This window comes from Mirounga angustirostris, unplaced genomic scaffold (assembly GCF_029215605.1).
Source record: "Mirounga angustirostris isolate CCGP_5_RB_7025 unplaced genomic scaffold, mMirAng1.0.hap1 SCAF_3, whole genome shotgun sequence".
In the NCBI taxonomy this organism is placed as follows: domain Eukaryota; kingdom Metazoa; phylum Chordata; class Mammalia; order Carnivora; family Phocidae; genus Mirounga; species Mirounga angustirostris.
Genome location: NW_026991711.1, coordinates 58,260,833 through 58,277,422, shown reverse-complemented (window position 1 = coordinate 58,277,422; position 16,590 = coordinate 58,260,833). Strand labels below are relative to the sequence as shown.

The 16,590-nt window shown below is 36.5% G+C and overlaps 1 protein-coding gene across 3 annotated transcripts in view; it reads right to left on the bottom strand.

Annotated features, from left to right (window-relative positions):
- FNDC3A (fibronectin type III domain containing 3A) overlaps positions 1–16,590 on the bottom strand; it is a 158,823-nt gene that overhangs the window by 99,668 nt on the left and 42,565 nt on the right. For all 3 annotated transcript variants that reach the window (XM_045869418.3, XM_045869419.3, XM_064586114.1), the window contains exon 3: positions 15,092–15,167. In XM_045869418.3, coding sequence (XP_045725374.1) covers positions 15,092–15,167 — 76 coding nt within the window. The remainder of the gene's footprint in view (positions 1–15,091; positions 15,168–16,590) is intronic.

Below are 16,590 nucleotides of genomic sequence, written 5' to 3'. Positions count from 1 at the left end.
AAACTATAAAAGAAAAAGTCAAGAGAAGAGTGTTCCAAGGAGGAGGGAATAATATACTGTGTCAAATCCTGAGGGAGAGGTTAAGTTTGATGAGAACCAAGCCCACTCATATCAGCAATACAGATCAGAGGTTGTTGGTGACCTTCACAAAAGTGTGACACAGTAATTCTCTAGAGGTATTTTATGAATCACCATGGTTACTACCCGTTGTGGATTATTTTCCCAGGCTATGAGAATTCTGAAGTCAAGCGAAGATGTACAAAGCTAAATAAAATCAATACAACCCAAACACAATTCCTCTGGCCTCAGTTTTCAAGTCATTTCATGATGAAATGGGATTTTAAAAAAGTATTTCAGGGAAAAATATGGGTAGTACAAAAAAATACTAATTATGTACATAATTATCTACTGAGGTCATTTATTCAATTAACAAATATTTACTGAGTGCCTACATAGTGGCAGGAATAGACTTCCATTATAATTACACATTTCCATAACTGTTTCAGATATTAAAGGTTAAAAATGTTACGATATTAAAGAAATTTGAATGTTCAGTAAAGACAGTATGTCTGTTAGGCTAACTTTAACCTAAGCAAATAAGTAATGATGCTAATTCTAACCGAAGGCCAATGAAAATTTGATTCTAATAAAAATCCAATCATATTATGATTTAGAGAAAAGCAAGTATTTGAGAAATTAAGACAAGACAGCAAAATTTTTCTTCTATAGAAAGCACATTATTTCTAATTTTCTATTACCTAGAATGTAGTAAATACTTTTAAACAAAAAATTAAATGGTCATTTAATTTTTAAAAACCAACCTACCTCTCCCTCATGAAAGCATGTTACCATTTTCTTTTACTTAGACATACTGATTGTACAACCATTTATATATTAAAAGGTAGCTTTAAAAATCAAACTAAACAGAAACTGTTCTAGATATGTTGTTCTGAAGAGTTTAAGATCTGCTTAATGATTCTTTAGCTCTTCTTCTATTTCTGACTCTAATTATTTAAAGCATCCAAATTCATTTTCATTCTTGCCTTTAAAATTGCCTAATCTTTCCATCATAAGCCAATCTGGTTTTCCTATCTTCCTCATTTTCCACCTCATAATCTACCTTTAATAAGTGGCTTCCTTCCTAAAAGGAAAACCAGGGTCACTTGAAGGAGAGAGAACTGTACCCAAAATAAACATCTTACATCCATATTTCTGTGTATTTAATAAAATACCATTTTGTGAGACCAGTTCAGAGAAGGCATAGATCCTGATAGATTCATTTCAGTCACTAACCAATATAAAAAGTATCAGAATGCAACATGTTCATAAACACTGAAAAGTTAATACAAGCTATTTGTATTTCTGGGTCTTAATTTCCTTTTGTCATTACCTATTAAAACATTTTTAATCAAGATTTTGTCACATATTTTAACAGAACTCACTGAACTAGTTTAGATTTTCTACTTCCAGAAGAATAACTGTAACAGTGATATTTTATTCATTAGGAACATAAACAATTGAGGACAACTGAATTTGCCTATATTTTCCTTTTTGGCATAAATGTTGCAATTTTCTCTTAACTAAGTCATATATAATAAAGTTTCTCCAAAAAGTAGCACTAAATAGGTTTTAGGGACAACCTGGGACTATTACACAATGTACTCAGGATGAGTCATAGTCATTCACTGAACCTAAAATGTGCTGAATTAATGAATGGATGACCTGCCATGATTCATTTTCACAAACAAGACTCATTAATGTTTCAAAACTAATATTTTAAGCCTCTCTACTAGAACTGATGTTTTTTTCATCCTGGGGGAGGAATTATAAAGGGCAAAGTCTTTAATATAATAATGTGATTTTCCACCAGTAGGAAAAATGGTCACCTATGCTTTAGAGCATTTTCTAAGGGTGGTTAAGATTTTCTAAGTAATACATAAAGGACCTAACTTTCCATGGTTTAATTTGCTGAACTGTAAAATAATGCCTACTCATATGGGAATAAGAATCTACTACATATGGGGAGTGCCTGAGTGGCTCAGTCGGTTAAGCATCTACCTTCATAGTCTCCATAGTCCCCGTGGTCTCAGGGTCCTGGGATGGAGACCCACATGGGGCTCCCTGCTCAGCAGGGAGTCTGCTTCTCCCTCCCCCTCTCCCTCTGTGAGCTCTCTTTCATAAATAAATAAATAAAATCTTAAAAAAGAAAGAATCTACTACATATGGTTTCTACTCGAGTTATTTATAATTTATGTAGAACCTAAAGAACTTGGTTAAGTTCAGTCAGATTTGTAGTGATGGCAAGTCAGTGGGCCAAAGACAGTAAGTGGTCTTATAAAAAAAATCTTGGAATATTGACCTATTATTAAAATATATTCAAAACATAGCATATTAGCAGAGTTAAAAATACCTAAAAACTTGAGAGCTGATGGAAACTTATTGAATCAAATTTGCACTTGCCCATCCTCATTTCCCATATGTGCAAAATAATGACCAGAATTTAAGTAATCTACCCAAACCTACAGAATCATAAAATTTTAGACTTGGGAAGGAACCTTAAAAGGCATCAATTCCAACCATCCACTCAAATTAAACCTCCTCTCTAATAGCACCATCAAGTGAAGAGCCAGCATATGCATTACTACCTACAAAGATGGGTAAGAACTGATCACTCCTGAGCCTTTCTGACAGTTCTGTTTATTACAAAGTTCTTCCTCATACTGAGCTAAATCTGTTTTCCTATAACTTCCACCCCACTGTTCCTAAAACCCAGGCTGATTTACTCCCAGACCTGTGCCTTTTACAATGCACCATTAATTCATTCACATACCTTGTTATTTCTTTGAAGTTCTAATGTTGTGAATTTAGGAAGAAAAGTTATAGGTCCAGTATTTCATGATGCTAATTATAGTAACTGTACCAGGATATTGAAAACAATAGACATTTAACTTCTAACAAATTTCAGAGGTATTTTTAATATCAAATGCCTGACATATCTAACAAGAGTCATGGGGGCTGAGGTATAGCTTGTATACATGTCTTGGGGATTCCAGGATATCACAGCAAATCAACTACGAGTCCTACTTGCATGACAACTCCATCTTCCTCTTTCCTCCCCCACAAATACATCCTGAGAGATGGGCTTTGGGCTTTGATTAGATCTGATGGGCATAAGGGATTCAGACGAGAACACAAAGAAGAACAAGGCCAGGCACTCCAACTTTTAGGGGGCAGAGAACTAACTCTTAGGTAAAAGAGTTGGGATTAATGGGATACAGGGCTTATACGTATTTAATAAAACACTGTATTTATTAAAGACTTCAAAAATCATCTGGATCAGTAGGAGACTTGCTAAAAAATGCTCTGCAAAGGAGATCACAAATATGAAAGAGCACACTAACTGCAACGAAGACAGACACTTGGTCATACTCACCATGATCTCAGAACACAAAGAAAAGGAGAGTGGTACTTACTGGTTGGGACTAACCTTCCCTTAACTTCAAAAACCCTATAATGGGAGGAAGAGTCAGATGAGGGCATGAGGAGACAAGGTAAAAACAGAAAAGCAGTGATGAACAGCAGCAACATGAAGAGAAGAAAAAAGGGAACAGAAGTGTCAATAATAACTGCCCCAGGAGAAACAGTGCTAATCACTTCTTGAATGAGTTGACAGTAAAAGAAACAAGAGTCAAATAATCCCCACTGGGGTTTCCCATGCAGAATGGAAAGCAACATCAGCAGCAACAATGGTGAGAAAATATCAGTAACTGCTGAGAAGCTGCTCACAGCCACTTGGAAGCAAAAAGGAAAACAGCAGGACTTGGGAGGGGGAGCTTGATGTCACATACTAACTCTAGTGGGTGAAGGGGCTCAGAGTCAACACACTCTGAGACTGTTCCCTATGTAGTAAGGTGAGATACGAGAAAGCAAAGGTTAATACTTCTCAACAAACTTGAATTCACCTTGACACTTTTTCTACACATAGGAATCAGATCGTAAGAAAATGAGCAGAAACCCAGAATGGTCAAATCATCAGATTCCCGGCATTATCTCTGATTCACTATTTACATATTTAAGTTAACATGTCTGTTACTCTACAATCTTAACTGGTGTTCATATTGAAGACTCTGATGCACTAAATACCCCTAAGTATGAAAGTATATTTTTAGTATATAGTAGTTAGCAAGGCAAACGAGTATACCAATATACTTAAAAATATTCTAGCAGTTAATTTCAATAAATATTGACAGCACGCCTACTAACTTAAAGGCATTATTTTAGCACAGAGAATCAGAGATGGAAAAGAGACAATTCCTATCATTAAGGAAACCAAATAGAAGGAAGCTAATAATCCCTGAACCCTTGACTTAAGTAAGGTTTTATGTACCGAGACAAAGACAGCATCATTGTTCCTGCCCTTATAAAATTCAGAAGGTTGGTGCAAGTGTCCCTTTCAAGTGTTTATTTCATTAGGAATGAAGATTAATAAATTAACTAATTGGCATCCTGTTCATAGGTCTGTTTTGAGGAATAACCATTCATTAGCTCAACTACTCTATGAAATATGCCCATGCACAGATACAGTTGTTAAACTGAAGACTCTCAGCTGGTGTACTCATTCCCAGAATTAACTAAAGAGATCTCAGTTTAATTAACAAGTAATTTTGGAATCAAAGAATCTTTAGTTAGAATACATATTGGGAGTCTCCCTAATCAATCTTCTTTTCTATGCAAGAATTACTTTCATAGTACCACTCAACCAGTGCATGAGCACACACAGTGACGGGACTCAGGTACAATAAAGCAATGACTCCATTTTTATGGAGTCATAAATGTTCGACAGTTCTTCCCTGTCAAAATTTGCTTCCCTGCAACTCTCACCTGTTAGTCTAAATTTTGCCCTCTAAAGGTGCAAAGAACAGTATCTTTAAGTCATAGCTCTCTTCCAGGTTAAACATCTTTCAAGTATTTTTATAGTCTTTTACAAGAATAATTTCTTGACTCTGTGCTCTCCTGTTAACCTCCCAGGTTCAATCTCTGTCAATACTTCTTTCAAATATGTTAAAAGGATACCATCTAACCAGAGTAATATGCCATCTATTTTGAACTCGTATTTTTGTTTTTGCAGTCTAGGATTTCATTTGTTTTCACTTTTGCAAACAAGATTCAATATGTGACTCATATTTAGCTCTAGTTCTACTAAAATAAACAAGTTCTATTCATAAAGTTAAGTCTTCCTTTCTTGCACTGTAGTGGATACTGTTGTTTGTTTTGGTGCACAGAATATGAAACCTCTTTTTATGCTGGAGGAGTCACCTTGGTGCAAGGGTAAAGACCATTGGTCCTATGGGTGCTGATAACTTAGAAGGTGGGTAGCACAAGATTCTTGTTGCAGAAGTGGCATCTGTGCTGTAAGCAGGTAATACAGAGTTCTTAGTGAAGAAAGGGCACAGGTACAATCTTGGCATTGATGATGCCTTCCTAATCAGACAAGTTTTACAGCATGGTCTGGGGGCCTTGTTTCTGAAGCTTAGCCTTGAGTCTAGTTCTCTAGTCCTCCCAAAGATTCTATGAGACACAGAATATCATTTTCTGAATCATTCTTAAAAAATGTGAATCAATTACAGGTTTACAAAAGAAAAAGTTCTATGTCCAGCTGGCACAAAGAACTTTCTTCCCGAACCATTTGAAAGAAAGATACTGACATGATGACCCGTCAATTATGGAATACTTTAGTATATGCATTTCCTATAAACCAGGACATTCTCTGATATAACAACACAACCATCAAAACCAAGAAATTAACACTGATACCTTATTACTATCTGTTATGGATTGAATTGTATCTCCTAAAAAAGATATGCTTAAGTACCAGTACCTCAGAATACTTTATTTGGGAATGGCGTCACTGCAAATAAAATTAGTTAAGATGAAAGATGAAGTTATGTTGGAGTAGAGTAGCCCCTTAATCCAATATGGTATCCTTATATGAAGATGGCCATGTGAAGGTACAGAGAGACAGGGAGAATGCTATGTGACGATGGAAACAGATTAAAGCAATGCCTTTATGAGCAAAGAAATTACAAGAATTGCTGGTCATCACCAGCAAGTAGGAGAGAGGCATGAATTCTCCCTCAGAAGGAATCAATCCTGCTGACACCTCATTTTGGACTTCGAGCCTCTAGAACTTTGGGACATTCAATGTCTGTTGTTTTAAGCCACCCAGTTTCTTATGGCAGCCCTAGGAAACTAATAAACCACCTCATTTCCAAATCCCATTCAAGATTCACCACCTGTCTTAATAAGATGCAAAAGCATCTAGTTTGGAATTGCATGTTGCATTTAGTTGGCATGTCCCTTTAGTCTATCAGTCTGAATAGTTTCTCAGTCTTTCCTTGACTTTTACGATCTTCACTTTCAAAGATTAAGGGCTATTTTGTAGAATGTCTCTTGATTTGGGTTTGTCTATTATTTCCTTGTGTTTAGATTCAGATAATGCATTTGTGGCAGAAATATCACAAAAGGGACATCATGTTCCTCTTAAATCATCATTATCATGTAGCACACAATATTGATTTCTGCCGTTATGGATGACATACAATTTGATCACTTGATTAAGATGGTGTTTGCCAGGCTTCTCCACTGTAAAGTTTCTCTCTCTCTCTCTCTCTATATATATTTGTCTTCAATCAATAAGTATTTTGTGGGTACTCTGAAACTATGTAAGTAGTCTTTCATCAGATTTTTGATTTATTTATTTTTATTTGTGTGGACTCACAGTTTCCTAGATTATTCAATGGGCTTTAATCAATTTCTGTCATTATTTTGATGCCCAAATTATGCCTAATTATGCTAGCAGAAGCTCCTTCAAGTTGGTTACTATGTCCTTTTGACATGTCTTCATCCATTTTGAGCACTTCCTTCTTTCTGGGATAACAGTATGTTCCACAGTCTCTTCTTGTACTTTCTCTGCCCCAGACCCAGAGTCAGGAATGTCTGATTTTTCTGATTCAGTTGCCACCAGGATTCATTCTAGTTTCTTCCCTCTCCACATCTAAAACTCCTCAGATAGTAAGAAACCCAGCTCTCATGATTTTTAATATAACTTTCTTTAATTAGTCCCCTGTATATGTAATCAATCTTCCATCTCTGCCACTATTCCTGTCCTGGCGAAGTTGTCCTAACTCTACTCTGTCTCCCAGCACAGATGGCCATATCCTACTTAGGCTCCGACTCCCCCTGTTGAGCCTGCTCCACCTCCCCACCCCCCCACATAGATGTCCTTCTCTCCTTGGCTCCATGTCATCACATACAAGCTCTAACACCCTGTGCTGGACTACCCACTCCACTTTTGTGTATATTCTTTTTTTTTTTTTTTTTACCGCATTTGGGCTTTGACTCCCCATACCAGGCCATTCTACCCCTCAGTCCACCATGTGGACTACCTCCTTACCCTGCTTGGGTTCTGATAATCCACACCAGGCTATTCCTGTATGGGGATGCCCTCCTCACCCCACTCAGGTTCTCATTTCCTATGCTAGGCTGTCTGCCACATGTGGATGGGGACTTCCTCCGGCTCTGTATCTCCTACTATGCCAGAGGGATACCCTCCTCACCATGCTCAGGATCTGATTCTCCTTGCTGGACCCCACCCCCTACCTCCCATGTAGATATCCTCCTTGCCTCAATTTGAGCTCTGACACCTCAAACTAAGTTACCTCCTATCCCATAAATGTCCTCACACTGCTTGGGTTCTGACTCTTCTTGATGATTGCCTCCACCGAATGGACACTTTCATCACCTTGCTGGGGCTATGACACCCCATGCCAGGCTGTCACTGTGGAGGTCCTCCACACTCAGCAGCAGGCTGTTCTCTGTATCGATGTCTTTTTTATCTGACTCAGGCTTTGACTATCTCCTAAGGACCACCTCCAGCATGTGAATGGTCTGACCCTACTGGGGCTCTAACAACACGTCAGCCTACCCCTCCCCAGAGATGACCTCTCACTTTGTTTGAGCTGACTCCTTACATCAGGATGCCTTCACATGTTGGTACTCTCACCTTATTCTGGCACTGATTCCCTACACTGGGCTGCCCAACTGTATTGGTGACTTCTTTATCCTGCTGAGATTCTTACACCTTACACCAGGCCACCCCTCCTTGATGATACTCTCATTAGCTTGCTTAGACTCTGAGTCCCTATACCAGGACACCTTGCTGTGTGAATTCTCTCCTCACTCTGGGTTCTGACTCTCTGAATTAGGCTCTTCTCCTATGTGATGAACTCCTTACCCAATTTACACTCTGACATTGCACTCTGGAGCACTGCAGCTCATCTCCCCCACTCCTATCAAGGCAGTGTTGCTATAGACTAAATGTATTCCCCCCAAACTCATACGTTGAAATCCTAATCCCAATGTGATGTTATTAGGAGGTAGGGCCATTGGGAGATGATGAAATCATGAGAGTGGAGCCCTCATAAATGGGATTAGTGCTCTTATAAAAGAAAACCCAGAGAGCTCCCTCGCCCCTTCCTCCAGGATACAGCAAGAAGTCAGTAGTCTACAACCTGAAAGATGGCTCTCACCAGAACCCAATCATGCTGGCACTGTGATCTTGAACTTCCAGGCTCCAGAATAGTGAAAAATAAATTTCTGTTGTTTATAAGTCAGCCAGTTCCTGGTATACTGTTATGGCAACCCTATGAACTATGACAGGTGTCTATATTGTTCTGTACCACCTAATGGCTTTAGGACTGAACTATCATGCAGCAAAGAGGAGGAAGAGTCTCAATATCATCTTAAGAAATTCCTTTTGTGTTTAATAGGCAAGAGTCCATTTCAAAAAGGAACTCTGACTAATACACATCTATACATTGCCAGGGCAGCTAAATTTCAAACCAAAATGTAAAACTTTGTATTTATTCCTATTACATTTTATCCATTTGGTTTTGACCTATCATTTCAATATATTCTGATCTCTTGAGCTTGATATTTATTGTTATTAATTGTCCTTGGTAACCTTCTGACACCTGAAAATCTTATAAACATGCCATTTGTGTGAAAGCTACTGACTAAAGAAAGACAGGGGTACCTGGGTGGCTCAGTCAGTTAAGCATCTATCTTCAGTTCAGGTCATGATTCCAGGGTCCTGGGGTAGAGCCCTGAGTCAGGCTCCCTGCTCGGTGGAGAATCTGCTTCTCCCTCTCCCTCTGCCCCTCCCCTTGCTCGTGCTCTCTCTCTCTCTGTCTGTCTCTCTCAAATAAATAAAATCTTAAAAAAAAAAAAGACTTCTAAAAGAAAGAAAGTCAGTCAAAGAGAGCCCTAGAAGACAAAGTCCTGGATAATACAACATAAGACAAAGCTTTACTGGCAATGGGCCGGTAACCAAATTTCATTTCATCTTAAAGATACATAGGATATATAAAGATATATAAGAAAGTCTGTCAAATAAGTTTGAGGAAATAAAGAGTGCCAGCTTACACACTTCTGTCTTTTACTGAATACTGAATGAATGAATGGATGAAGAATATAAGGCCTTCACTGTTGTTGAAATGTAATTGTGAAAGCAATGTTGCAAAATATATCATTAAAATGTAGATCTGGTTAATACATGATCAGCATAATTAGGAGTTATATGTCTGATGCAGGTCTTGGGTTCTATGATTGCACAGATATAAATAGTATGTCCAAAAGGCATAGTATAATAATAATCTCTATGATTAATTCTGTTCCAAATTCTATATTGATGGACACACACACACCCTATTTATACAAACAAGTGTAAGACAGGATGTAAAAATAATCACTAAATTGCTTACTATACCTGATTTATATAATAGTACATGACAGAGCTGGAACTCAAAGCCAGGTACCATGTGCTTAACTACTCTCCTATTAGGTTAATAAAATTAAATAATCATCAATATTGTTGCTTATCTTCCTAAAATATGTAATTTGAAGGGACCAGAGCATATAAAAATTATTTAGGCACTTCTGGTCTGTATATTCTTTTCGCTTTTTTAAAACTTTCTTTTGCAGAGTAGCATGGAATCACACCAAAGTAGAAGTTCCCTAACAATGCAAAGCCACTAGATATTTAATTATTAAATTCTTCACTTGATCTTAGCCAAAAGGCAGAGAAGCGATGATTATTAAATTCTTATTCTTTAGTCCTACTTATTCTTTTTGAGGAGTCATAAAAGAAAAAAAAAAGTGAGCCATATCTGCCTTTCAGGAAGGAGTGTTTTTAGAGAAAACTGTTTGCCTACATATATTTCATTTGCTTGGCATGTAGAAAGTGGTCAAGAAACATTAGTTTTTTCTCTTCCTCATTCAACTTAATTAAACACTCTCTATGTAAAACATATGTAAAACGTAATTTCTGCCCTCATTTATTTCTGTATGGGCATCCAGAAGTAGGTGAGGAGAAAAACTGAAAAAAGGACCTTTTCTGCAAACACTTTACAGAACAGATGATGTCTGATGGATAGGTACCAATTTATCGCCATTAAAAGCCAGCTCTACTACAGGGATCTTAAAGAGTTTACCACATACACTCTATGAAATATGCTTCCAGGACCTTCCTAGTAACCGAAATTCAGAAAACTTGCCTCATTCTCTATTCTTCATACTTCCCCACAAAACAAAACTAAGAAGGGCAGTCTTTAGCATATATTACAAAGATTAATACTAAACCTGAAGATTTACTCATTCAATATATTTTTACTTTCCTACATACAATTACCAGGCAAGGATGAATTTTCATAATATCTATCATCATACAAAACAATCTGTTGAAATGCCATTAAAGCACTTCACGAAGAAAACATAAGAACAAAAAATTGCTAGATCAGTGTCAAAATACCTTTTAACAGAAAAAAGATTCAAGATCATACTTTGATTTCAAAAGAAATCATGTGTTTGTGCTGAAAGCAGTAATGGCTTAGGATGGCAAAAATGAGGTATGGGTTAGAATCATGCAGTATAAATAAACCTAACCAATGAGGAGAATGGCAACTGGAAAGTTGTAAAAGGCAGGGAACTATACTTTTAGATATTTAAGAGTGGTGTAGGATCTAAAAGGACATGAAATAAGGTAAGGAGTAAAGGAAGACAGACATTAGATCCTGGATAAGACTCAGAAAAAATGCCATGGAACAATAAAAAGATGATCAAATCCAATGAACAAAGTATATTCTTTGCATTATACATATGAAACATATTTTGAAAAACAAATATTGAAAAGTCTTGTTTTTGGCTCCTAACCATTTATTTCCTTCTTTTTTCTTTTTTAGGGGTGGAAGGAAGAGAGAGAAGCTCAGCACTGCATTTAGAAGAGTATTTGTTCCATTTTACTGGAAGGAAAACATCGCCAATCTTTTTATTTTTATTTCTTAATTAATTTTTAAAATTATGTTCAGTTAGCCAGCATATAGTATATCATAAAGACATTGCCAATCTTTCCAAACTGTAAACTAGATGTTAACTCTCCAGCATAATCTCCTTCAATGGCTCTTCCTTACCTTTGCAATAAAGTGAAAGTTTTAGTATGGCAGTCAAGCCATTTCAAGATCTGTCTACATTTTCAGATTCATCTCCATCTATATCCCCTTTATACAATTTTTTTTTTTAGCAATTCTGATCTCTTTGCAGTTATTCAAAAAAGTTAAGCTATTCTTTCCTTCTGTTGCTTTTGTACACTGTTTCCTCTGTCTAAAATGCTTCCTTGAGATCCTTTTGTCATTTGCTAGTGTCCTTAAAGATAGGTGACATATATTTTCTCCTTGACAGATTTTCTTCCTGACATACACTCTGCATCACGGTAACCCTCCTATGCTTCCACAACACCCTGTGCATATCTCTAGTAGTTCTTTTTATACTGTAATACAACTGTTAATTTCCCCCCTTTCTTCCCTACTACTCTGTGTTCTTGAACGACAGGAACGGTGTCTTAGTTTTCTTTGAATCCCCAATAGCTGGCAGAGTATACCTCAGGAGACAGTAAATTCAAGAAAAAAAAATTAACAATTTGTCTTTCCAAGAAGTATGCTATAGTAAAAAAGAGTATTATATTGAGCTCTGCCCATAACTAGCTATAACTCACAAATTATGAACTTCAATTAAATAAGGGGATCATCTAGATCTCTAAAGTTCCCTGTGATTTGTCAACCTAGTTTTTGTTTTATAAATTCTTGACAGATAATAAAACTCCTTTAAAAAGAATAGTCTTTATTTCAAATGTTTACTAATTTACACTGGATTTACCTCAGTTTTCAGGTTTTTGCTACTGAGTTTTCTTTACTGGTCACAGTGGCTGTGAAGAGAAAAGTTTTCCTAACTTAATAGCCTTAGAGTCAAGGATCCTATTTTACTCTGAGCCTCACTGGCATATGATTTTCCTCCCTTAAGACTTTGTTATCTGTTGCCTCTGCTTCTATTTCTACTCTTAACTTTTACCTAGTTCTACAACTAGTTCAGGAAGATGTCTGCCACATAACAGGAACTAGTGATAGCAAAGGGGAAGAAAAGAAGAAGGTGAGCTCCAGGAGTCATTAGTCTTTTCTCATCCTGTATTCTTTTGCTTGGAGTGGGGGCACACTGGTCTTTACAAAAACTTCACCCCAGTCTCTTGTTCACTACTACTCCTTCCACCTTTATCCCATCTTTTAATTTAAAAAAACAAAAACATAAGAAGGAGAGAGCTTTTTATTTTCTTTCAGGTTCCCCTTATCCTATCCTGTGTTTTTAAAAACTGCCCAGTAATTTTAAAATAAAGTCTCCACTCTTCTACTCTGTCATTCAGAGAGGAGTCTCCCTTTCCTACAGAAGCAGAGGAATGTGTCCCTGCCTAAAAATACCTTCACATGGTAGTCAATTCCTACTATTAAGAGACTGTTAGTACTACAGGCACATTAAAAATTAGTCTTTTTTTTGATCCTGACTGAAGGGGTAATTATCACATAAAAATCAGTTTAATTGATTTTATAAGGGAGGAGATTCACAAATTACAGTTACAAATTAACTTTTAAAATAGAAGTTATTTAAAATTCAGTCTGGTTATCCAACTGCAATTAATGGTTTTTGTATTTTAAGTCACACTATAACAGTAATGAGGATCCTCACTTGCAGATGTGTTTGAAAAGACCAATTAACGTTATACTAGTTAAAATGCTTCCATCATAAACAATATTTGCTGAAAACAATTTGAAGAAATGTACAAATAAATCTAAGATGTGTGCTCTATTAGAAACTTACATTCTAAGAGCTATCCAGTATGAAAACAGAATTATTTTATAAAAACCTAATTGGTTGGGCGCCTGGGTGGCTCAGTTGGTTAAGCGACTGCCTTCGGCTCAGGTCATGATCCTGGAGTCCCGGGATCGAGTCCCGCATTGGGCTCCCTGCTCGGCGGGGAGCCTGCTTCTCCCTCTGACCCTCCCCCGTCTCATGTGCTCTCTCGTTCTCTCTCTCTCAAATAAATAAATAAAATCTTTAAAAAAAAAAAAAAAACCTAATTGGCAAGTAAAGACAGGCAAAGTTTACGATACTGCTTATAAATTCTACTACCCGGTTTCTTTTAAGCTCATAATATGTGGACTCTTCCTATTTGTGTTTGTGTGTGAAGTTACCTTAATTGATACACAGATTTAAACTGACTTAGAGAACAGAAGGCATATAAGATTCGGATGGCAGGCTAAAAGTTTTAATTTTAATTACCGAGCTAATTACTTCTCTGTTAGGAGTAAGTTCTATTTCTTCTTTGATTAAATAGATTAGATTGTCCCAGTAAGATGGAGGGGTACCATAAATCCTGGTTTACCTGGGACAATCTTGACTGATAACAGTTGTCTTGGAGTAGTTGCTATGGTCCTCTTTCACTCTCACAAGTATCAGTTTGGATGAGAAAGCATATGGTCACCCTACTTAACATGCTCTTTTCAAATTAAAGCAACAACTGTTAGTTAGGTACCCAATATGTGGAAGGCCAAGAACTGAAGGGGATACAAAGAAATGTAAGAAATGGTATTTGCCCTCAAAGTGCTTAGGACTTAGTTGGAGAGACTGAATAAACATTTCAAGTTAAACATACAAAATTTAAATGGCTTAAAAAATATAACTAGAACAAATATTACAAGAAAATATATAGTTACTTGTTAAATGAATGGCACAATAATTAGTTAGGGGTTTCCCGAGACATAATGGTCACTTTCTGTTAAACAACACCACTACATCCTTCACCACCATTTACTGAGTGCCTTGTATGTGCTAGGTGAGGTTTAGAGTGCTTTACATGCATATTAGTTAACCCTCACAATCATCCTAAGAGGTGTAATATTATTCATAAGGAAGGGAATTTTACTGATGAGAAATGTACCTGATAGAGGTTAAATAACATGCAAAAGTTCTATCTAACTAGTAAGTTAGCAGAGTTGGGATTTAAACTATGGTTCTCTAATACCAAAGTCAGTGATCTTTTTATTGCTCTTCTCTCTACATAGAGAGTGGTGGTTCTAAACTGTGGGTGCTTTTGCCCCCACCACCCCCCAGGGACATATGGTAATCTCTGGAAACATTTTTGTCTGTCATAAATGTGGTGGGGGGTGGCTAGTGACTTTACAAAAATTTTTTTTTACAGATAAGATCTGAACTCAGTATTGAAGCATTGGTAGGATTTGAATAGGCTAGGGATGGTAGAGGTAACGGCAGATTATAGATAAGAATAGTACAGAAAGTACAGGACAGGTTCAAGAAGATAGTGAATAAGCCAACTTAGCAAGACAAAGCAACACAATACTAAAGGGAAAGTGAAAGCAAGACTAGGAAGATGCAATAAATATTTTCTAAAGATTAAGGAACCTGAACTGGATTCACTGAAGATTTTTGAGAAGGGGAATGTAAGATTAATCAAGAAACCAGGGAAAAGAGAATAATGAGGATGATATTGGAATAATTAAGTCCTAAGGTATTCAGAGTTTGTGCGTTGGTGTGGCGGTGGTAGTGAGAAAGAAAGGAAGAAACCATAAGCATGTAAACTTTTATGTACCATAAATTTTTGTCATCTCAAAGGATAACAAATTACCATTCTTACCTGTAATGCACTGAAACTGTCCATCTTCTCTTCTTATTGTAAATGCTTCCCCTGGGTTAACTTGTACCAGAATGACCTTAAAATGAGAGAAAGAAATATTAAAATAAAAAAATAACAGAGCAAATAACAACAATCAAAATAGGGCAAATCAGTGTAACAAAATACTAAATGTTGCTAAAATATATGTGAACTATTTAACCTTATGAAAATGGGATTACACATTTTACACATTTGTTAGAAAAGTATTACTTCACTTTTCTGGAGGTCAGACTTAAACCAAAAGTAAGGGAATAAAAAAATACGGTGGCACACTTTTATTGCAAAGTTAATAAACTTCACTCTGAAACAAAGATGGAGTCAAACAATATTTGGCAGATCTATGCTTAGTTCATTATTGCTAAGTATTTCATTTTGTTTATTTATGTATTTATGTATTTAAGATTTTATTTATTTATTTGACAGAGAGAGAGAGAGACAGCGAGAGAGGGAACACAAGCAGTGGGAGTGGGAGAGGGAGAAGCAGGCTTCCTGTTGAGCAGGGAGCCCGATGTGGGGCTCGATCCCAGGACCCTAGGTTCATGACCTGAGCCAAAGGCAGACGATTAACGACTGAGGCACCCAGGCACCCCTAAGTATTTCATATTCTTTAAAGATAAGTAGAGCTTGAGATGAGCATACCTGAATTAGTAGGACATTTCAAATTATATCGGGAATATGTTAAATTAATCCCACCTTTTTAAGTAGTTTTCATTATATAGATTATACATTCTAATTTTATGACATCTGAAAAACAGCAAACTGGAAAAAAAAATCTGAAGTCCTTCTATCCTACAATAAACACTGTTAATATTTTGATAAATTTCTTAGTCTTGTTCCTTATGCGTAGGCTTAATTTTCCCCCTTAAATATACATATAAGATCTCCAATTTGGTATCTTTTAAAGTTTAATATTTTTAAAAAGACTCTTCCATGCTATTGATCCCTCAAAGTACTTCATCAAATGACCATACCATAAACTCTTTATCCATTCTCTTATATAAGGAATTTAGGTAGCTTTCAATTTTTCCATTATTATAAACAAAGCCAAAGTGAACAATTTGTACGCAGTTTTCTCCTCTTTAATCAAACATTTCCAGTTAATTTTGAGTGTGTTTAAGGTGTGTGTGTGGGGTCTGGTTTCATTCTTTTACATGTGAATATCCAATTTTCCCAGCACCATTTATTGAAGAGATTGTCTTTTCTGCATTGAGTGTTCTTGCCTCCCTTGTCAAATGTTAGCTGACCATACATGCATGGGTTTATTTCTGAGCTCTCGATTCTCTTCCATTGGTCTATGTTTCTGTTTTTGTGCCAGAACCATACTGTTTTGATTTACTATAGCTTAATAATATAGCTTGAAATCAGGAAGTGTGATGCCTCTCACTTTGTTATTCTTTTTCAGGATTGCTTTGGAAATTCATTTGGGGTCTTATGCGGTTCCACATACATTTTCGGAGTGT